The 23,421-nt window shown below is 48.1% G+C and overlaps 1 protein-coding gene and 1 long non-coding RNA gene across 11 annotated transcripts; one reads left to right on the top strand and one right to left on the bottom strand.

Moving 5' to 3' along the window:
- Positions 1-577: 577 nt before the first annotated feature.
- Positions 578-1,593, bottom strand: LOC146247125 (uncharacterized). Its single transcript, XR_014732215.1, has 2 exons — positions 1,535-1,593; positions 578-953 (listed from the first exon to the last, which is right to left on the bottom strand). It is a non-coding gene; the product is annotated as an uncharacterized LOC146247125 (long non-coding RNA).
- Positions 797-23,047, top strand: ppip5k1a (diphosphoinositol pentakisphosphate kinase 1a). 10 transcript variants are annotated; one of them, XM_084681742.1, is made up of 31 exons: positions 797-939; positions 2,977-3,543; positions 3,700-3,895; positions 4,221-4,311; positions 4,427-4,512; positions 5,294-5,448; positions 6,000-6,101; positions 6,478-6,639; positions 6,787-6,908; positions 7,047-7,148; positions 7,342-7,428; positions 7,564-7,639; positions 7,803-7,912; positions 8,446-8,531; positions 8,710-8,835; positions 9,092-9,213; positions 9,341-9,553; positions 9,914-10,055; positions 10,336-10,559; positions 10,877-11,004; positions 11,207-11,321; positions 11,404-11,511; positions 11,781-11,897; positions 12,002-12,142; positions 12,571-12,664; positions 13,303-13,428; positions 16,592-16,645; positions 17,583-17,762; positions 19,835-19,972; positions 20,098-20,211; positions 20,613-23,047. In XM_084681742.1, the coding sequence occupies exons 2-31, from the start codon at positions 3,391-3,393 to the stop codon at positions 21,209-21,211; spliced, it is 4,269 nt and encodes a 1,422-aa protein (XP_084537868.1). In that variant the 5' UTR covers positions 797-939; positions 2,977-3,390; the 3' UTR covers positions 21,212-23,047. The 10 variants fall into 10 exon arrangements, with proteins under 10 accessions (XP_084537868.1, XP_084537867.1, XP_084537869.1 ...); XM_084681741.1 differs by having other exon boundaries at positions 842-975; XM_084681743.1 differs by lacking the exon at positions 797-939 and adding an exon at positions 982-1,281 and having other exon boundaries at positions 9,341-9,523.
- Positions 23,048-23,421: the final 374 nt, after the last annotated feature.

Genomic DNA, 23,421 nt, shown 5'->3' with positions numbered 1-23,421 from the left:
CACTATCTCAATATCAAATTAAGATTCTAATTAACGTAACTTAATACAGAAATTAAGTTTAATTGCAATATTGTGGCCTGGACTCATTCTAAGACGACTAAAGCCTGAAAAAAACTAAACTTGTCCACGTTTTAGGGGGATAGAGTTGGCCTAACTTTGACTTCAAGCGTTCATAAAAAGAATGATCTGCTTTTGTAATTTTGTCCTCTAGAGGTCATAGTAGGCTAACTCTGTTTCATGAAGACTGCTTCCTATAAAAAAAATAGTGTGTTTGAGGGGTATGGGGTGGGCGCCAAACTACGCCTTTCGTTCACAAGCCGTTCTTTTTCGCGAACAAGCCTTCCCACCACCACATCATCTCAACCGTATAAGTCTTCTTCACCACATCAGGAAAAACCTACAGCCCCACTGCATTCTCTGATGCTGGTCTACTGAAATTCTGCTACCGGATTGGTTAGAATACACGTTGATCTATTTGACAGGATACAGTTGTTTTAGGTTGAGTAAATGATGTGACGCACAATCAGCTGATAGCGCCGAATCGTGGGGTGGGAAAGTTTTGCTCTCATTCCGTAGCTTTGTTGTAAAATAATTTATTTCAGAAATGCGACAAAACCATCCACATTGTACTTGATTGCGTGGTCCTAAAACATTTGGCAATTTATTAGACTGGCTAATGAAAACACAATGCTAAAGTGTTCTGATCATGTTATAATACCATCCCTTGAGCCTGTCCACGATCTTGGCCCGTGGATTAATAGTTTTAAAGTTTTTCATTCGATCCCTGTCGAACAATCACTGTGCGAACCAGGGCCCGGCTACAGCTGCTGATGTAACACAGACGTTGCCTTAATAATTCGCAGCAGGGTGAACCGCGGGGCGGACTTTATTCTCCAAACGAGGATCGCTGTTTCTTCCGTTAGAGGAAAAATAGCCAAGGTTGGTTTCACTAGCTGTCAACACAGAGAAGGAATCGTAAGTAACCGGACTGTTGTAAATTCAATGACAGTTGTGGGTGACATCATTTTCATTAGTACCAAACATGAGCACATTTCGAATATGTTTATTATAAATAGTCAACCTCTTGACATTAACATTTCATCGTGCCTGTTATCCGAAGATAATACTGACACAGAGACTAGTGTTAACTGTACATTGTTGATTACGCGGCTAGCTAGTATAGCTACTGTAGCTAGCTACTTAGAACTAAACCATTGAGTGGATAACTCGCCAACTGTAGCTACAACGTTTCCTAGCTGAGCCACAACATCTGCACGTACTGTAAGTGCTTTCCTTTCTTTACCCACAGCTAAATAAAGCTTCTGCTGTTGAATGTATTCATTGTTAGATAGCCTAGCACTGCGAGCTTGCTATTCAAGTTAGCTAAGAGCTACTAGCCTGGCTAATAATAATAATCTTACTTTGACATACAGTAGGCTACCCTGATTTGCAGTTCTTGTGTGAAATGTTCAAATGAATGTATCTAACTATGTTTGATTGTGCGATGATCCATTTTATTGGCGTTTTGTTGTACCTTGCTTCAGATACCGTGCCAGGTATCGTATTGTGCCTTTGTGTGTTTCGACAGGAAACTACTAACGTTCTTTGATTGTTTTGATTTTAAGGTTAGCGCACAATGACATTTAAAATATTACTTTTCATATGACCTAGAAATATTTACGTTTCCAGCACCTGTTCAACCTAAGGAGTAGCTGTCATCAATACAGTGGCATTTGGTGATGTCTTGTTTGTAGTGTGCAGGTTAAGTATGTACAGGTGTTGCATCTTTCCTTGTAAATGCAGTGACACAATTGACATCCTTCAGTTCCAGCATGCTGTCACTCTGTCATTGGTTGCCATCTACAGTGTAGTAGCTGGCCTAGCAAAAGCTAAGAAATATACCAGTTAATTATATTTTTAATTAGTGCCATTTTCATAACTTTAACTTTTTTTTTTACAACTTGCTTTGCCAGGCACCAACTGGCACCGTCCCCATCGTGCCCCAGCTCTCCTTAGGGAGAGCAGGTGTAATAGAGAGGTTTAAGCTCCAGTTCCAAAGCCCCACATAATCCATTTAAGCATGGAACTTGTTTACTTAAACTGTGCCAAGATGAAGGAAATTCTTTATGTTGACCTAACTTCAGTTGAATATGTAAACCAATTACAGTAGATGATATGTGGACTGTGATTGATTGAGACAGGTTTATGTCCCAAGTGTGTAAACGCCTGTGTGTTTGTTATCATGCTTATTTCTAGATAGAATGGATTATGGTTATCGCACTAAGCTGGATAGACTTAACATACTTTGTTTAGCAAAGTTAACTTCATGACAATGCATTGTTGTCTTTTAAAAACATTCATGTCATATTTATTGTAGAGTGTTAGCCATCTAGCTAGATTAAATCAGTCAGTAGTTTTGTTTGTTGTTTGGCATGTGGTTGGATTTGTAGGCCAAATAGTGGGCCTATATATCTGGAATTGTATTGGAAAGTGGTGTGCTGTAACCAGCTTGGCTGAGGCCTGACTGTGTTTGTTCACCAGCCTGAGGGTACCCTCTTTTTTTCCCTCTCAACAAAGCTTCATGACATTGCTTGTCAGGGTAATGACTGGTTACAATGAACAGAATGCTTAGTGCAAGATGTAGGCCACTGCCTGTCTGCACGGGCCACTCTGGGAAGGTGTAAATCTCACCAGAGATGTGGGTGGCCTAATGTTTTGCAACCCCAGTACCATTTTGCTGAGGTTAGGGCAAACAGTGAAACATTAGAGTAGGTGTGGGGGGTCATTAAGACTTCCACACGTCACTTCATCTGGTGCTAAAGATGAGCCATGTGACCAGTTTGACAGTGCACTTTTCAGTTTTGAATTACACCCCTAATTAGACTTAATGGAACTGAATACAGCTAGCCCTGTCAAAACATTGATGTAATGAACACCAACGTACTGTAACCTCTGTGGGTTTGTGTCCCTGTCTAGGACACACAGTAGAGGAGGGAACTGAGGCTCCACAGTCGGATCTGAATCTTCTGGTGCTGGAATCCATACGAAGAACATGAGCTAGTAATATGAAACTGCTGAATGAAGAATGAGGCTGGAGAAACACTACTCCAGAGACCCAACTTACGCTGTTAGAACATTCTCAAACCTTCCCTCAACCTCTAACATCCGACCCCTGACCTCCTAACCAGTCCCTCACCCCCAGTCATACCACCTTTGAGCCTACCCCCACCAGCCCTATCACCTCCACTACCCAGGATCCTCTAGCCCAGCCCAGGCCCAGTGGAGCATCCCGTCCCCTGGCCCTGTGCCCCCACAGCGGTGGCCTGTCCCAGCGGTGTGTTGGTGTGCGATGGCACGGCGGGACGCTGAGGGCTGCCGCGGGGGACTGTGATGTCAGCGCCCAACAGCCCTGGCGAGAGCCAACGCGCCGCTCCCAGATTCTTCGTGGGCTGCGAGGACGATGAGAGCGAGGGCCTGGAGGACCCCGGCTGCAGCATGAGGACAGATATGGAGCTTTATGAGGACGACGAGGAGGCAGACACGGTACCACACACACACACACCACACTCACCTCCCCATACAACACTAAGGCATCACACTGTTCAAGCAATATGGGGTTCTTTTCTCTCTCCACTTAGCCACTCATTTCTGTCATCCCTCTGTTTTTCATTCCCTGTGACCCTCCCTCCCTTCCACCAGCCCCCAGAGCGACAGATTGTGGTGGGGATCTGCTGCATGATGAAGAAGTCCAAGTCGAAGCCTATGACCCAGATCCTGGAGAGGCTGTGCAAGTTTGAGTACCTCACTGTGGTCATCTTCCCTGAGGATGCCATCCTCAACGAGCCTGTGGAGAAATGGCCCCTGTGTGACTGCCTCATCTCCTTCCACTCCAAAGGTGAATTAAAAACACACCACCCACATAATAACACTCGAACACACACACACACACACACACACACACACACACACACACGGTCTACTAAAACAAGGCTGCTTATTTACTCGCTTCTTGTCTTTCTTCAGGCCTGTAAGGCTCAAGCTCTTTCCTCGTACCACACTGTGTCAGCAGTACTAGCGTTCTACTCAGCATGACTCATCCTTTCTGACACAACAGCTTGTTCTCACCAGCTTTTGCTGACTGGTACTGTATTTATGATGATCATGAGTTCTATTTCATCTATTTATTTACACACATATTATTTTTTTATTTTTTTTACAAGGCTTCCCTTTGGACAAGGCAGTGAGCTATGCCAAGCTCAGAAACCCTCTGCTAATCAATGACCTGAACATGCAGTACTTTATACAGGACAGGTACGGCCATCATTGTCATCATTGGTTATGGGTAATGCAGTTCCTGTACACGTGGTTATGTGTGTGTGGCTGTGCTGGTGTGGACATGTTTCTCACTGTTTCTCCTGCTCTTCAGGAGGGAGGTGTACCGTATCCTGCAGGAGGAAGGGATTGATCTGCCTCGCTATGCTGTGTTAAACCGTGACCCAGATAGACCTGACGGTTAGTGTACCAGCCCATTAGGCAATGTCAATATGGGTTTTTCAGTGTGGGTCATCCATTTGTTTGGTGATTTTTTCACTCTACTTTTGACTCACTCAGTTTCAGTCTTATTACTTGGTTTGGGGGCTTGAAGATAAAGTGGTGAAAATAAGTAAGCACACAGACAATTATGTTTTGTTTCCGTTTCATCTGAGGGGACAAGTGCAGAGAGACTCAAGCGCTCAACTTTTGTCTGCGCGACATCCTAAAGGCTGTTGGTCAACTGAAGCCCCGGTTTATTTTGGTCTGCGTATAAATATAGCAGCTGATGTGGAGCGGTTGGGAAAGTGTTGCTTCTGAGGATGCAGTGATATCACTCCCCACTGTGACTTGATGTGTCTGGAACTCACTTCCTCATTCCCCTGAGAACATGGGTTTAGTGTTTACTTGCCTCACTCTAGGCTGAAAGTTTAACCACACCTTTCAAAATCAAGATAATTTGCGGTGGAGAAGTGCTCAAGTACTTAAACAGTTAAATAGCATAAGTTATTATAAGTTATATAAGTTATAACATCTATGATGTAACATGTATGTATTACAAATGAAGTTGTAATAATTATGAAATTATTATTTAAAAATAAAAACTTTGGGTATTGTTTTACTGTATAGTTGCAGACCTATTCGTGACCTATAAGAAACTTTTAAATCAGTCCAGCAGGGTGGGACTAGAGCTTCCCTGACGAGTAGAATTCAATCCAGCATGTGTCTTGATTGTGTGATTTGGCTGTTCTCCTTCTGTCAGAGTGTAATCTGGTTGAAGCAGAGGACCAAGTGGAGGTGAATGGAGAGGTGTTTCCCAAGCCATTTGTAGAGAAGCCGGTGTGTGCTGAAGACCACAACGTCTACATCTACTACCCCACCTCCGCTGGAGGCGGCAGCCAGCGGCTCTTCAGGAAGGTCTGTCTCTGCTGTCACACGCCCTGTCCCCTGCAGGGCTGGTCAGGAAGGTCTGTCTCTGCTGTCACACGCCCTGTCCCCTGCAGGGCCGGATCCGTCCCTGTTCCCCTACTGATGGGTTTTATCAAAGCAGTCCAGAAATAGACCACTCCAAATATGACGTCCCAACACCTCTGTCTCCTCTAATAAACCAGGAAGGCACACTCTGATATTAGGTTTAATCTCCTGCATGTGCTCACAGCAGTCAGCAAGAGAGAGATAGAAACATCATAAATCCTAATGTTCTTGAAAAGACAGGCAGAACTTTTTTGCCCAGCTCTGATTGACGGTATAGGTTCCACAGAGGGTAAGGATTACATCCGTCATTGTTTGGTTGAAAGACATTTTGTGTTATGAAGCGTCTAGTTTGAAACTCTGGTCTCTCACTACCTAGCGGAAGAGAGAATTCTCTCGCAGGTCGTACTGCATCGAGTCTTTGACAAGCCTGTGTGCTCTGTGGAGGGGAGCTGGAGATTCTGTCCGAAGTGACTGGTGATGTACCTCTGGTCTAGATCGGCAGCCGCAGCAGTGTGTACTCCCCCGAGAGCAACGTGAGGAAGACGGGATCCTACATCTACGAGGAGTTCATGCCCACGGACGGAACCGATGTCAAGGTACAGCAGAGGTCAGCTCATGGATGAGAGGTCAACTCATCCGTGAAGTGACGAGAGACATTGGACTTGCACTTACATGATGCTGCATGTGTTCATCAATCATTGTTTGGGTGTCTCTGTGTGTGTGTGTGTGTGTCACTATATTTATATTTATATACTTAGCAGATGCTCTTATCCAGAGCGACTTACAGTTAATACAGGGACATTCCCCTGAGGCAAGTAGGATGATGTGCCTTGCCCAAGGACACAACGTCATTTTGCTCAACTGGGAATCGAACCGGCAATCATCTGATTAATAGCCCGATTCCCTAACCGCTCAGCCATCTGACTCCCTGCGTGTGTCTCTGTGTGTGTGTGTGTGTGTGTCTGTGTCCAGGTGTACACGGTAGGGCCTGACTATGCCCATGCAGAGGCGCGCAAGTCCCCAGCCCTGGACGGGAAGGTGGAGAGAGACAGCGAGGGGAAGGAGATCCGCTACCCGGTCATGCTCACAGCCATGGAGAAGCTGGTGGCCCGCAAGGTCTGCCTGGCCTTCAAGGTAGGCCGGAGGCCAAGAGCAACCATGGGCTGCACATGTCAACACATTACTGGGAAATGTAGTGCTTTGGTTGTCTAACTGTGTCAAGGGTGCAATGATTGGGGTTCCTGATTTTGACAATGAACCAGTGTGTTCTGTTGGTTCCAGCAAACAGTGTGTGGATTTGACCTTCTCCGGGCCAACGGCCACTCCTACGTGTGTGACGTCAATGGCTTCAGCTTTGTAAAGAACTCCATGAAATACTACGATGACTGTGCCAAGATCCTGGGGTAGGCAGACTCTATTTCTGGCCTGTCGAATGTGTTGAATAGCCTGTGTCGAGTTTGGTCGGTCCTGCCCAGACCAGACACTTGGCATCGAGGGACCACGTCTTAACTGTTTGTGCGTGTGCGTGTGTGTGCGTGTAGGAACATAGTCATGCGGGAGCTGGCTCCCCAGTTCCACATCCCCTGGTCCATCCCTACCGAGGCTGAGGACATCCCCATTGTCCCCACCACCTCCGGCACCATGTGAGTCTCAGTCCTGATTCCTGAGGGCACGTAGACATGCAGGAGCTCACCCTGCCAACGCTGAAGCAGCTGGGGGGTGCACAGGTAGCATAGAAATGCACTGTTCCCTTCCCCCACAATACTAACCCTCTGTCATCCTTTCACCCCCCCCCCCCCACACACACACACACACACACACACACACACACCTCAGGATGGAGCTGCGCTGTGTCATCGCCATCATTCGTCACGGAGACAGAACCCCTAAACAGAAGATGAAGATGGAGGTTCGGAATCCCATGTGAGTGTCCTGGTTGACTGGGTTCTGTATGGTTGAAACCAGTTGCGACACATTTAAACCAGTACGTTTCACCACGGAGGGCAGTTGGAGCATGGAACACAAGAATCTCTTTGTCTCTCTCACCTTCCAATATAGGTTTTTTGAGCTGTTCGAAAAGTATGGAGGGTACAAGACAGGGAAGCTGAAATTGAAGAAGCCCAAACAACTCCAGGTAACCACTAAGAAGATCCTAAACATTCTACAATATTAGGTGGAATTATTCTGGCTACTGTCAGGTCTAATATCAAAGTGTAGTATTACTTTTGCTTCAAGGTTAATGGCTGTGTGTGTGAGTCATGTTGGTCTTGTCTTGTTATCGTGTCTCTGTCCTCCAGGAAGTGCTTGACATCTCCAGGCAACTGCTGGCAGAACTGGGGCAGCGCAATGACTGTGAGATTGAGGAGAAAAAGTCCAAACTGGAGCAGCTGAAGACCGTTCTGGAGATGTGAGTGATGTGGTTTGAAGTGATGTGGTTAGAAGTGGGTCACAGTGTATGGCACAGATTCCCACCTGGGGCCCTTTGCATGCTTTTTGGGCCATTCCAGCACAATGCACCAATAGAAGGAAAGAGAGAGTGAAACACACAGAACTACAGAACCGGACAGTGATGGATGTTTTACCTCCTAAAAGACTGGTGCCAGTGATGACAGATGGAATTGGAAGCTTCTGTACACAGATACACACACACACATACACACATCTCACACTCTCTCAACAGCACATACCTGTCTCAGAGACCGAATATGACATGTGTAACATGATAATGACAGGTCACGCACATAGCGACATGACAAATGGGGATTGATGTTCAAAAGAAGCGGGAGGTACTCAATATGCGTGTGTTCCACAAAGCACTTTTGTTTATCATTTACATCTGGTTCCAAACAGCTTAGAAAGACCCACACACATCGTTTATAAACTGGACTAACAGACATGACATCCTGTGCTCTCCCTCTCACTCCCTGTGTTGTGTCTTAGGTATGGCCACTTCTCTGGGATCAACAGGAAGGTGCAGCTCACCTACCTTCCCCACGGACAGCCCAAAACCTCCAGTGAGGAGGATGGTAGGGACCATTTACAACAAAGGACTCCGTTCGGTGGCGTCCTTGACTCTATTGATGACCACTAACACAGTATTTTTAGTGTTGTGTGTTTAAGAACATGGCTAATCATGCATTCCCCCACATGGAGGTCTATAAGGTAGTGGTCCTTGTGCTGATGACGGTGTTGTCTGCTTCTCAGACACGTGGAAGGAGGGTCCGTCCCTGCTGCTGGTGCTGAAGTGGGGGGGGGAGCTGACCCCTGCAGGCAGGGTCCAGGCTGAGGAGCTGGGTCGGGCCTTTCGCTGTATGTACCCTGGAGGACAAGGTGAGAAGCACACACACTACTGTACGCCACACACCACATACACACACCACACACTGTACACCACATACACAACACATACACACCACATACACCACACACCACATACACAGCACATACACACCACACACACTGCACACCACATACACACCACATACACACACCACATACTGTACACCACACACACCACTCAACCCACAAGCACATTTCAGATGCTTCACTCATCTGTTCACTCCCGTCCGGTTCGGTCTGGTTCCAGGAGACTATGCTGGGTTCCCTGGCTGCGGGTTGCTAAGGTTACACAGCACCTACAGACATGACCTCAAGATCTACGCTTCAGACGAGGGCAGGGTGCAGATGACAGCTGCAGCGTTCGCCAAGGTAACCAGCGGTCCAAACTGTTCAGAATATCTGGAAATGATCTTGATATCATACTGGGCTGACTGTTATATAACTATGGATCGTTATTGAGTGTTAATGTGTGTGTGTGTGTGTGTGTTCGTGACAGGGCCTCCTGGCGTTGGAGGGGGAGCTGACTCCTATCCTGGTGCAGATGGTGAAGAGCGCCAACATGAACGGCCTGCTGGACAACGACAGCGACTCGCTCAGCGGCTGCCAGCACCGCGTCAAGGCCCGCCTCCACGGGATCATGCAGAAGGACCAGCCCTTTACCGAGGACGACTTTGATAGGGTGACTGACTCCCTGAAGTGTGTCAACCACGTTAGCATCCAATAAAATCCATCTTCTCCATTCCATTTGTGTTCTATGTGTATGAGCCTGTTTCTACTAGAGGGCTGAGTGTCTGTCTGAGCTGAGGGCGGGTGAGGGATGAGGATGATGTGTACAGTCATGTGATTACTTTAGGATGAGTGTGGTATCTCCATCCGTTTATAATACAATATTTAGGTCTTAGAGATAAGAGTCTTGGTTCTTTAGAACAGATTCTTTATTAATACCCTCAGGTTGAGCTCTCCACTTCTTGAACTAAAGACCTTGTTCTCAACACAAACAGCAACATTGTTTCCCCCCAACTTAGCTAAGAATGTTCTGCTGAATCTGTTTGTGTGCTTGTTTCCACAGCTGGCGCCCACCTGCAGTGCTTCCGTGGTGAACTCCATGAAGATAGTGGAGAACCCTGTGACCACGTGTGACCAGGTCTACACCCTCATCCAGAGTCTCACCTCTCAGATCCGCAAGAGGCTGGAGGACCCCAAGTCTGCAGGTGGGGCGGTCCTCACCAGGATACGAAAACACCATTTATTTAACATCATCTTTGAGCTTTATCCCCCTCCTTACATCTGTCATTAAAGTGCAAAGTAAATCTCCACACCCTGTTTCTGAAGAGCCTTGATGTAGGTCGTGTCTCGACTCTAATCTGCGCACCTGGAATTCGAATGATTCGTTGGTTGGACAGAACAACCTACTACAGGAGGTTAACTCTCCAAGACCTGGGCCGCGGAGCACTGATGCGTTATTGTGCCGCTGTGTCCCTGCGTGTCCAGATCTGCAGCTGTACCACAGCGAGACCCTGGAGCTCATGCTGCAGCGCTGGTCCAAGCTGGAGAGGGACTTCCGCATGAAGAGCGGCCGCTACGACATCAGCAAGATCCCCGACATCTACGACTGCGTCAAGTACGACGTCCAGCACAACGCCACGCTGGGCCTGGAGGACACGCTGGACCTGTTCAGGCTGTCCAGAGCCCTCGCTGACATCATCATCCCTCAGGTGAGGGACCAGGGCGAGGGGGTCATCGTGCTCTGAGAGCGCAGGGACACAATATACCAAACAGAATCATTAACGCAACAGTGTTTTATTTAGTCACAGTTTGACATAAGGTAAAGTCATTATATCGAATGAAGTTCATTGGGCTGTAATCTATGGATTTCACATGAATTTTGTGAACATGGAGAATATCTTTTTATTTTAACTCATGAAACACTTAACACGTTGCATGTTTATATTTTTGTTCCGCGTATATACAAGGCCTCTGCCTCTGTGTCTCTCTGTGGGACAGTGTGTCTAACCAGCCGTGTTGTCCTCAGGAGTACGGCGTCAACAAGGTAGAGAAGCTGGACATAGCCTACGCCTACTGCCTGCCACTGGTCAAGAAGATCCAGCTGGACCTGCAGAGGACCCACGAGGACGAGTCGGTCAACAAGCTCCACCCTCTGTGAGTGGTTCAGCTTGGAGCTGCTGTAGGAACACCTGGATCACCGCAGTTTGGTAGAAACAGAGTTGGGATCACAGTTTGCTATTGTCATTTGGCAGCATAGAATCTTTAAGAACAATGTTCGGGGAATGAGAGAACGTATTCACGGTGAGCTTGCTTTGCGGCCCAATGTAAATGTGAGTGTTGTTTTCTGGGGTCCCAGGTACTCCCGGGGAGTGATGTCACCAGGCCGCCATGTCAGGACCCGTCTGTACTTCACCAGTGAGAGCCATGTCCACTCCCTGCTCAGCATCTTCCGCTACGGAGGCCTGCTGGACGTAAGAACTTCACCTCAGACTGACTGAAGCACTCAGCCACACGGGGCCCAGGTGTTCATCTGTCTGTGTGTGTGTGTCACAGGAGGAGAAGGATCAGCAGTGGAAACGTGCTATGGATTACCTCAGTGCGGTCTCTGAGCTCAACTACATGACTCAGATCGTCATCATGTTGTATGAGGACAACAACAAGGTAACAGCGTGTGTGTGTGTGTGTGTGTGTGTGTGTGTGTGTGTGTGTGTGTGTGTGTGTGTGTGTGTGTGTGTGTGTGTGTGTGTGTGTGTGTGTGTGTGTGTGTGTGTGTGTGTGTGTGTGTGTGTGTGTGTGTGTGTGTGTGTGTGTGTGTGTGTGTGTGTGTGTGTGTGTGTGTGTGTGTGCGTGCGTGCGTGCGTGCGTGAGAGAGAGAGAGAGAGAGAGAGTGTACACGTGTTTGGTCCAGTAACCCTGCTGCTGTTTCTCAGGACCCCTCATCTGAGGAGCGCTTCCACGTGGAGCTCCACTTCAGCCCAGGGGTCAAAGGTTGCGAGGAGGAGGAGAACGCACCAATGGGCTTCGGGTTCCGGCCTGCCTCGGCAGAGGTCAGAGTGGACCTGTCCTGTTGTGGTCACAGAGGGAACCTGGTGGTGGGGTTGCGTGTTTGTCTGTGTGCTCACCGTATCTGTGCCGTCCCTGTCCTGGACAGAACGGAGAGAAACAGCCGGACCCTGGCAGCCTGGAGGACCTCTCCCAGGATGAGCCGGACCGGGCCGTCCCTCTGTCAGAGCTGGTCAGCATGCACAGGAAGTCCCCGCTCATACGCAACCGCAAGACGGGCTCCATGGAGGTCAGACCATGACAACCCCCCCCCCCCCCCCACACACACACACACACACACACACACACACACACACACACACACACACACAGCCACTGCCTCTTCATGGAAACCAACCATCTAAACTCTTTCTTAATGCCCTAACACTCTTTTTTTCGGGTGTATGTAAATAGACAAACTTGACTGTATTTGTAAGGTGTAAATCGATCTGGAGTGGTGCTCCTGTAGTGTAGATGTGTGCCCTGGGTGACAGGCCCACGGAAAGGGCTGGTCTAGCAGAGCTAGGGATCAGTGTGTGGTGTCATATGCTCTGAATTGACTCCTTAACACTGTCTTGGCCTCGGTTTACCATTCCTGACTGCGTGCTAGTGTTATTTCAAGGTTTGTCCTTGGGCATGTGTCTTCTTGTGTATGGAAACGTCTGTGTGTGTGTCCAGGTCCTGTCTGAGACCTCCTCCTCCAGGGCCAGTAGCTACCGGCTGTTCCCCTCCTGCCCTCGCCAGTCCCCTGAGATGAAGCAGAGTGGACTAGGTAGGTGTCTCCCCCCCCCCCCCCGGGGGCCGTGGCTGCTGGCGTGGCCATGTCCCTCCCATGGTGGCAGTTTTTGGTTCTGATTTTGACCAAGACAAAGCAGGAGGTCCAGTTGACTAAACGACATGCTCAGGTTAGGAACCAATTAGTGGTTCCTAGGTTTTGTAAGTTTGGTCAGAATTGTGTTTTTCTCCTTTCAAGAAAACGTTTCGTCCACGATGTGATTAACCTTAACTACTTTGTAACACGAGCCGCTTGAAGTACATCATAACATCATAACTTCATAATGCCAGTCAAGCAAGGGATGATCCAGTCTGTACTCTGTAGATCACGTCCTCATGACCTGCGCCTCTGTTCAAGAACGCCATGATACCTTCCAGAACTCTGATCTGTCTCTACTTACATGCCTAGTAATCCTGATAGTGTGCCTCTAATACCCCAGTGTCTGAGAGAGAGAGGGGGTGGAGGGAGGGAGGCTAGTGGAGCAGGACGGGGGACGGGGGGGGAGAGTCATGTGTCTCTCATCAGGCCAGCGAGCCCCTCTCTCTGTCCTGCTGGTTACTGAGACTCAGCGTTGTTTGAATAACTGCATGTTGTGTTGTGTTGTGGAGACTAACACCCCCCTTCCCCTCTCCCAGGCTCTCAGTGTGCAGGACTCTTCAGTACCACCGTCCTAGGGGGGTCCTCTAGCGCCCCCAACCTGCAAGACTACGCACGTACACATCGCAAAAAATTCTCCTCCGGCAGTCTGTCCTATAAAGACGGTATGTGTTTCAGTTCCTTCTGCAGCTAGGAGGCACAGTGGGCTGGTGCCCATGGGCAGGGAAGGGACAGCTCTGGTGCTGGGCAGCCCCAGAGTGTGGAGGTGACAGGGCCAGCAGCCACACACACTGCTGATTCTCTGTCCCACGGTTCTGATTGGAGATGGGGCTGAGGTTCACGCATCACCCTGCCCACGCCTGGGACACCCCAGGACCAGAGCTGCTCCACCTCCACTGGCTTCACTCCCCTCCCCATCACCTCATAGATGCCCGGCAGGCTTTATATCAGCTGTGCACGATTTGACAAAACATGGAATGTTGAAATGTTTATTTTACAGGACACAGGCAAAATGTCTTCATATATTTCCTAATGGGAGTGAATATACGTCAAAATACATTCCAAAACACAGTCACTTGATATATCTAAAGCTTTGGTCTGTCATTTGTTTGTGAGCAAGTGTCATAGTCAAGATTTGGCACATTTGACCATTTTCATACACTATGCACAGCCATTACACGGTTGAGTGTATTTGTGGATCCGTTTAAAGTTAGTAATTTGTTGTTGGTGATGGCTGTACTGAAATATTGAGTGTCTAAATGTGTGTAAGTAGACTATCCTACATCACATCTTTCAGGCGGAGCTACATTAGTCTTCTTTGTTCGGTGTTGCACGGTCTGTGGTAGACGCAGCATGACGAAACCATCTGTTCCTGTATTGTCCACTAGGTGTCCTTGTGGAGTCATTCACAAGTGTTCTTGTCTTGGCTGCCATTTTCTTGGTTGCCCTGCGCCTCACTTTGTGTGGTTGTTGTTGTGTGGTCATCCTTTCTGTTCCATCTAGGTCCATCTGTCTTGTTCTGCCTCTAGTCAGGAGTTACTCCACAGGGGGGAGAGCAGCTTCCTAACTGCTGTCATCTTTGTCCCCTTTGGGTGAATTTGGATTGACATGATTGGTTGAATTCACTCACTCTTTGTAGTGGGTGTGTGCGTGTGTGTGTTGTAAATGAGACATCAGGAGGAATGACAGCGTTTGAACTTGTAAGATACTTGTGTATTTAAAATATGTGATAATGGGTCCTCAAAACAGGGATGGGATTATGGCAGGTAGATGAGGATTTTTATATTGTGATTGGCTCTCTTCATCATGGCACTCGTTTATCTAAATAAACCATAAATGTAATCTCTCTTTTACTCTTAAGAAATGTGGGTGTGTAGCATGTACTGGGGGAGATTTAGGGATTTCTAAGACAGGGCAAACGTTTTTTTTTGTTTGTTTTTTTGTTTCCTTCTTTGTCTTCATTTCCTAAACGTAGAGGCCATTTCATCTCCTCCTGTCATGTGTGACATCATCCCGTTTTGTAATCTTGAAAGTACCAGCTGGGTGTGAGGCTCCGCTCTGACTGCTCCACTCCAGACCCTGCCAGGGGCCACACTCCAGCCTGCTCATACACTATCCAGTCTTGTCTGTCCCCTGTATGTCCCCGTTATCTGCCTTTAAAATCACCCAAAAATCTCATCTTAAACTGATGAACTTTTGTACTTTTCTAGCCCCTTTATGCTTCACCTCTGAACTACAGTACCAAAAAAAAAAAAAAAAGAGCAAATATTGAACAAACTCTTCTCTGAAAAACTAAGAAACAGGATCTTTTCAGAAGCGCTGTGACTCGAATGTAACACTAGTGACTTTTTTTATTTCCTCAGAGTTGTTGTCAATGCCGGCAGTAAAGCGATTTTCTGTGTCGTTTGCAAAGCATCCCACTAATGGTACGTCTGCTTCTTTCAAGTATATTTCCACTTCTTCACCTCCCCTTGTCTTGCATGTCAATAGAAAACTCTCTTTTTTGTGATTTGAGTAATTTTTTTCACGTGGTCACTACCATGGGCCTTCAAACACCTGGGGTTCAGTTAATTTTTGTCAACCCGTACGTCTGGACAACTCACTTTCTAACACTACCTCACATCCTGTTTGTAACATCTTGCCTAAAAATTGTCCCACTCACCGATTCAGCGTGTTTTCATGGACAATGTGTATATAGACAGTCTATGTGACCATCTCCAGATGTGTGTATTGTGTATATACATATTATCATCAGTGTTAAAGATGTGGATTGGAACCATCTCTTGAACGCACCACCAAAAAGCACCAACCCTTTTCCTGTTTTATTAATTTCATTCAATGTTTTACTTCAGTCTGATTGTTTGCTATGGTTGCTATAGAGAGGCTCCCATCCTCATAGGCTGAGAGTGGCACTTCTTAAGTTGTTCATCCTCTAGACTGAGAGACAGAACCATTGGCTGTCAGAGCGAAACAGGGAAAGGGTTAACCTGTGATTTTGTACCATCACCTATGTCTTGAGTTGGATTCATTTATGAATGAATATTATGAGCTATTATGTTCATGTGTTCTTTTGTGAAAGACACTCAGCTTTTTTTCCCCCCTTCACTTCTCCCGGATATGTTGGTCTGAGGCTCAAGCAAAAACAAATGATTTGGGGATATGACATGTGTTTCTTGGTCTCCTAGGGTCATTATAGAAAAATACATTATTTGGAAGTGGTTGTGAATGACTGGCTGATTGAACTGGCATTCACGCAATCTCTTGTGCCATGAGAAAAACTGGAGATGATGGCAGAAGCAGAACCATGCTATAACCTGTGGTGTGTTTGGAACAGTGGGCATACTGTCAATCTCCCAGCCCCCCTCCTCCCTGTGTGGTCCCCTAGCAACAAACCACCGCTCCTTGGACATCTGGGAAATCTTCATGGGTCACAGACAACATGTCTTCGTCCAGCCTTTAGTGGTGGTCTGTTCTTTCAGGATCTTAATGGTCCTGTCCTGTCTTGGTCTTGCCGTCAGGACAGGCCGTATTCTTCTGTCTTAGCTTGATATGCACCGTCTGTTGCCGGGCAGGGACGCCCGTGTGACTCTGCAGGCGATCGATTACCAGTGATGTCTTCGATGGAGTTTGTGTATCGTGTAACGTTGTCTAGGTGCACAGGGTGTTGGCCCTGAATGCTTTTGTGTTGTGTACAGTGTTTGTTGAGTCATTCCCGCATGTGCCTAGGGGACGTCGAGTCGTGACTAGTCCCAGTGGTCCTCTGTAAACATGTATCTGTGATTCAGTCACTCCTAAACGTTCACAGGCTCTGTTTCCACACCATTTTAGGGACACAAGATGATACTTCGGCAGTTATTTCCTCTCTGTTTTGGCCAGTGAGAGGTATGGAACCCATTTCTGTGTTTACGTCCAACCGCACCGTCACAAACTTTGGGATCGATTGTAGTGATCGATTGTGCTGCGGCAGCAAGCTATCCAGTGCACGCACGATATTACGATAAACTTCATTTAGGCTTCCACCGCTTCTTGACCGTGTGCTTTCGTGGACAGAGTGCGATGTTCAGTCAGTGTCTGCGGCGCTTGTGTTTCACAGAGAGAGTGGCGCCCCACGTCGGTCCGGCCTGCGCATGCTGAGACGCCTCCCACCGTTTCAATGTGTTCAGATGGGTCTGTGTCATAGCACACACGCTCAGCTGCGCTCTCTCTCGTCTTCAGAGGATCTGTTTGTCGTGAGGATCGCTTCAAGAAGTAATGCTTTAGTCTTATTCGATTCGAGAGAATCATTTCCTTGGGAGTTCAAACTTCAATTTTTTCATAGATAATTGACGTCAAGGAGAGATTTGAGTTGAGCGTTGTGGTGGACAGAGTCCTGCTCTGTCGATGCCGTTTTTTGACTCACCTTTGGGACAGTTGGGGTTGTTGTGTGAGGTGCACATAGCCTCAGTGCGCCGTCTGTGCTAGCTGATCCTGAGCATGGAGTGACAATGTGATGAGTGACACCCAGAAATGGCAGAAAGCTGTCACCTACCCCCGCCCACTGTCCACACAGCAGGTTCCATTGCCGGCCTCCCCCTTGCTGTCCTCTCTCTCCCTCTTCCCCTTCATCCCTCTCTCCTCGCTGTCCTCTGTTTCTTCAGCTCCGACTCTCTCTCCTCCCTGTCCTTGCTCTCCTCCCACATCCCTCCATTGGTCCACCCCTAGCATAACCTTTTCACTTCACCCCCTTTCTCCTCTTCAACATGTCTAGCTCACCCTCTCCTCCTCCTCCACCGTCTCCTCCACCGCTCCCTCCTTCCCTGCTCTCCCTGTTCTTCTTCAGAGCCCCTGGAGGAGCACCATGTGGCCCAGCTGTTGAGGCGCTTCTCCACCGAGCCCAGCCTGGGCCAGATCCTCTCTCTGGACGGGGCGCTGGCTCACCACCTCAACCAGTGCTCCTACCACCTCCGCCTCTTCCGAAACTGGCTCATCTCCGGCCAGGACTCTATAGAGTACCTTTACGGTCAGCCTCGTCCCTGCACCTCCCTCCCTCCTTTCCCCTGCCTGCCTGCCTGTGACCTCCCTGCCTGCCTGGCTGGAGGCTCTACTGCTGCCGCCCCTCCAGTCGCCCCTGCTGCTGGGCTCTGTGGTTTGAGCCTGCTTGCCCGGCACAACTGGAGAGAGGCTTGCTATCTGAGTGGTGTGTTTCTGTTCTTGGCTTCCAGAGCGGCTCCACAGCTCCAGTAGCAGAGGTGTTCCCCTCCTGCCAGGACATCAGCTCTCCTTTAACTCGTTTGCTAACCCCCCGTTTTGAGTGGCAGGTCGCCTGATCATTAACCGCCTGTTCAGGAGGTGTGGGCAGCTACTGGGACGCAGGCCACTCCGTGGGCAGCCCTGTCTGGGCTCGGTGCCTGTGATGGGTGGGTCTGTGTTCCATCGACGAGCACAGCCTCTCCCAGCAGCACTCGTGTGGGATGCGGCGTGAGCAGGAAGCTCAGCTCAGAGAGAACAGGCTGTCTGGTGTGAGCATGGCCTGGTCATCTGGATACCTGTGTATGTTTGTGCATGCTCTCTCTCTCTCTCTCTCTCTCTCTCTCTCTCTCTCTCTCTCTCTCTCTCTCTCTCTCTCTCTCTCTCTCTCTCTACATCTCTCTCTCTACATCTCTCTCTCTACATCTCTCTACATCTCTCTCTCTACATCTCTCTCTCTCTCTCTACATCTCTCTCTCTCTCTCTCTACATCTCTCTCTCTCTACATCTCTTTCTCACGTTACATCTCTCTCTCTCTACATCTCTCTCTCCCTCCCTCTATGTCCTCTATCTCCATCCATCTGTCTTATCTCTTCATCCCTCCGTCTATCTTCTTCTCTCTGCATCCATAGGTGGCCACGCCTAACCCATCAGAGGAACAGCATAGCTGAGGGGCTTGGCTGCAGACTTTCCCTGTGTCATACAGCACAAGACAATGTCAATTCATTTTCAAATGGGAAAGGTCACTTCTGCATTCTGTAGGCTATGAGCAACACAGGCAGCCCAGAAGCACGTTTTGCTGCTGCTGTAAATCTAGACTCTGAAGGGTCTAGGAATGGCTGCCAAGGCTCTGGGAATCAGCTCGAGCTGCGGGAGAAATCAATTCACACCATGTTCTAACAGCTAGCAGACAGGAAGAAAAGCTGGGAGTTGGGTGACTTATCACCCTGACAGGAGCGTGCACAACTGGGCTCCACTGGGCTTCCAAACCAGCCACCTTTACACACGTTGATCCCAGCCAGATGAAACGTTGCTGTGGGCGACACCCCCATCGCGTTCCTCTGACTCTCAGCTTGACCCATCTGAATCTCTGTACTTGTAACCTCTCGCACAGCTGTGTACTAACCGGCGTGTAGTTTTACTGGGACTGTGTGATTGAAGCCTAACCCCTCTGTAATGGATAGACCAGACATGCTGTGATGCGAGGTCATAATCGAGTGCTTTCTACCTGTTCGTGTCTCTGTACTGTACATGGATTGGACTGGTTTGCTGCTGAGTGGACTGTTTGGCTGCTGTCTGACGCCGGTTGGTTTGCAGTGTGGTGGTGCTTTGACTCATGAAATAAGCGCTGTTTGGTGAGCAACTAAGGCAGGCTAGTCATGTATATTCGGGTCTGTCTGTCTCTGTAGTGTGGCAGATAGTGATGTCGTTGAGATGGTCTTTTGTGTTTGTATACGTCATCCAGGCATGTTTTGTGTGTACTTCCTGAATGGAAAGGAAACCTGTTTTGTGTATAGGTCACAGACTCTGCTCCTGGACAGACTTGGAGGTCTTCTTCTGGTGTTTTGCTCAGTTTTAGCACACTTCATTATAATCCAGGTCCTAATTGGTTGGCTTGTGTGTGTTGGTTGGCTTGTAGACAGAGCTGGGCTGGAACCAAAAGCTTTCACTCCAGACTGTTGATCTGTTCAGGGCTAGTCTGGGTAACCCCAGCAGTAGGGTGAATGAGATGGGGAATGGGAGATGCTGTAGTGGTTGTGCCTGCCCCAGACAGCCCCTTCCCAGGGCCCAGTCTGACTGAGGGCTGGTGGGGCTGTGGGCCTGGCTGTCGTCCCTCTCCTGCAGGCTTCGAGGGCTGCTCCATGGTGCCCTCTATCTACCCTCTGGAGACGCTGCACAACTCGCTCTCACTCAAACAGGTCAACGAGTTTCTCACAGACGTGTGTGAAAACGGAGGAGACGCCCACTCCAGGACCACGAGAGGTAACAGGAATTTGGTGTTCTCTCTCTCTCTCTCTCTCTCTCTCTCTCTCTCTCTCTCCACTCACACCTATATAAACACACTGTTGCGTGACATTCTGGGCCTCTGCTGTCTCCTCTACCTGCAGCTCTGTCAGCCATGTTTGACACCCAGAACCAGCCATCAGTGGACTCCTACATGCCCCAGAAAGTGCTGTCCTCATCGGTGTCTATGAGGCAGCGCTCAGACAGACCGCCTTGGTGTAAGTACCACTCTGCCCTACACATCTACCCCATACTACCTACCCTACTCTGCAGTACCTATTGACCTTGTTTTAACTACTGTATACAGTACAGTCTGTGTTGCTTACTGGGCCAAAACAACCCCACTCTATCTTTTCACAAACCACATGCTTTGTCTCTCCTAGTGGAGCCCAAATGAGCTCGAGGCATAGGAGCATTCTGGTTTTAATGGTGCGTTTTGTTCACAATGAAATCGCAAGAGAGTGCGTCTCTGCTGAGATTTCTTTCCAGGGCATGGGACTCTGGGAGTCTTTTAGTTGTATTCCTTCCCCTTAGTGCTTGTCAAAGCATTCCTGCAGTCTCGGTGTTGCTGATGACAAGGTCAAGACACAGTACAGTACCCTACTTTGTGTCTCTGCAGACAGCAGCGGCCCCTCCAGTACTGTGTCCAGCGCCGGCCCATCCTCCCCCACCACCGCAGACACCTCCCCTCGCTTCAGCTTCAGCGACAAGGTCCCCCTCACCCCCCAGAGCAGCGAGGAGACCCACCCCTGCCAACACAGCAGCTCCCAGCCGCCCCCCACCACGTCCCCCCAGGCCCCGGACCCCCTCAGCCCAACAGAGGAGCCGCCAACCCCGAGCACCCCCAGCGACCCCCCGGGGGAGGCTGACGCTCCCTCTGCCACACCTAACCACCTGCCAGGAGAGTCCCCTGTTGGAGCCTCCAGCGGAGAAGCTCCAGAGCCCAGCCCCAGCCCTCTCTGCTCCCCGCTGGCCCAGCTCTCCCTGGGCAGGATGGAGGGCTACTGCAGACTCCCAGGATCCCTCCCGGTTCTCCTGGAGCTCCGAGAGAGCAGCAGCGAGGCGGGCTCCAGTGCCCAGACGCCACAGTCTCCGGACGGCCCGGAGGAGTTCCTCAACACGCGGGAGACGCCGGAGCTCTGGAAGGGAAACCCGGGGAGCCTGCCCCACCCCGGAGCTCCCCTGGAAGTAGGGGCCCCTCGCGTGTCTGAACCCTAGCAAGAAGTGTCGCTCTCTGGGGAGGATGACGGCCAGGGCAGCCGGCCAGAAGTAGCAGCCCTTCTTTACCTAAGAAGTGAACAGTGATCTTGTTACTTTCTGTTGTTCAGTAGCAAGACGTGGAGGGTCGACTAAGGCCAGGCCCACCTCGGGCTTGTATCTTACTGTAAATTGGCCAATAATCAAAGATTGTGGTTTTCCATTTCTTAAAAACCTGCCAACAGCTTTCTCTCTGTGTGCCAGTGTGTGTTTGTCATACAACTGGAGCTACAATCTTTGCTTAAAGGCCACTAGGCATGTCTGTTTCCAGTTCTACATATGCCCCTTAGAAAGCCACTTGTTATAAAGTGTAGCTTTGATGTTGCTTTTATAAACTACAAACATTCTATGTTTTTCTGTTCTTCCTACTCTATTCTGTACTTCCCCTTACTTTCTTAGTAAGTCAGACCAGCTATATGTGAGGAGAGGTCTCTGCTAGTCTCTCTAGGTCAGAATAAGAAACAGTCCTGTCCGAGTCTTACTGGGACTGTTGTATGCGGAAACAGCACAATCACTTCTTCATGAGGATAGCAAATGGCCAGTGAAACAAGCAGGGAGTGAAGCTGTCAGATAGGGATATTTTTTCTCTCTCTTTCTTTTGGAGATTTACTAATTGCCTTTTTTTGTTGATTATAGTTTAGGAGCAGAGAGACAAAATAAGTACTGTGCTATGCTTTTTTGATAGGCAAAGATATGAACCTGCAATGCTGATTTTGACCAGGTAGACAGTCAGGTTTGTCAGATGACAGCTCTAACCCACCTTACTGCAAGGCAATTGATCTTCTAAATCAGATTTTACTACAATGTGTGTACTGCTTATTGCCAAAGTCCTTAATTCTCATCTACCACTTAAACAGTTAATCATATACAGAGAGATATATATTTATCTTACAATTTTGTTTGGGAGATGTAATGTAATATTTTCAATGAAGAGGCATCTTATTGGTTACGTTTGAACTTGTACCACATAGCTAATGTATATTTTTGTATAAAATCACCTCACAGTGTAGTAACATTACTCACTGAACAAAAAGGTGACAGCAATGTTGGATGGTTCCTTTGTGGTGTCTTGCTTAATACTGTAAAACGCCTCTGATTTAGTAGCAGATGTGTGTGTTTGTCTGTGTGTGTGTGTGTGTGTGTGTCTGTGTGTAGCTGTACTGTCAGGTCATTAAGCTGAAGCAAAACTCTTTATTTAATGGTTCAGGTTCTGTTCGGTTGTATTGTGACGTGCTGTTGAGGTGATTCTGTCAGTGAAATACACATGTTTCAGTGTGCATCCAAGATATCTCCTAATAGCATTATAACACTGTAATTTGCTCTCCTTTCAGTCCATAACCATGTACTGTACAACTCAGATAAACAATGTGTTAACATAACCATCTGATTCTGTTATACATTTGGTCAACAGAGGGCGCTAACTATGCTTAAGTGTATATTATTTTGGTTTAAGAAGCTGAGCCTCTTGGTTTTGACTCCACAGAAGGTGATTAGTTCACTTTAAATACATACTGTAAAAACTGTGATGGAGACTGTGTAGTGGAATGTTCTGCACTTGTAACCCCATAACAAAGGCTTTGTCAACTGAAACACTCTTACTGTATGTTGGAGAGCTGTCTGTAATTGTGCAAACAATCAGCCAGACCTAAAATTAGATTAATCAAATTCACCACCCGCTTTTCATTATTTGCTATTGCCTATGTGTTATAATCTGCTCTAAGGCTCTGTCATTTCTACAAATGCAGCTTTATTTCTCTAACTAAAGGATGTTATGAATACAGATGTTCTGGTAAATGACTCTTTTGTTTCACTGTGTTTTATTTGTCTGTACTATACTCTTTACACCACATGATTAGTTTGAGAAGGGTTGAGTAGCTGTACCCCGAGATGGGAAACTATATAAGCATCTGTCAGCTCTCTTCACCTCATTGCAAGGTTTTTAATTTGGCATGGATGCTAATCCCTATTATCCCTGCACTCTAGTAGGTCAGCGATGACAGGCAAACACGACCATGGAGTGCGGAGTCACACTGCTCAGTAATCTCATTATTATGGTCAATATAAGACCCCCTCCTCTGCCAGCACATCCCAGTGTCCACTGTCACTGGGAAGGTCATGTAGGGGACATGATAATATGGCCTTGTACAGTAAGCTCTCATTACTAAGCACTC

The sequence above is a fragment of the Hypomesus nipponensis genome, chromosome 19 (genome assembly GCF_054491055.1).
Source record: "Hypomesus nipponensis isolate SF chromosome 19, ASM5449105v1, whole genome shotgun sequence".
Lineage (NCBI taxonomy): Eukaryota > Metazoa > Chordata > Actinopteri > Osmeriformes > Osmeridae > Hypomesus > Hypomesus nipponensis.
This window is presented reverse-complemented; position numbering and strand designations above follow the sequence as displayed.

Coding starts and splice junctions, on each gene's coding strand:
- ppip5k1a (XM_084681742.1), top strand. CDS start 3,391: ATGTCAGCGCCCAACAGCCCTGGCGAGAGCCAACGCGCCGCTCCCAGA. Junction 6,909..7,046: donor GACTGTGCCAAGATCCTGGG/GTAGGCAGACTC, acceptor GTGTGCGTGTAG/GAACATAGTCATGCGGGAGC. Junction 7,149..7,341: donor CCCACCACCTCCGGCACCAT/GTGAGTCTCAGT, acceptor CACACACCTCAG/GATGGAGCTGCGCTGTGTCA.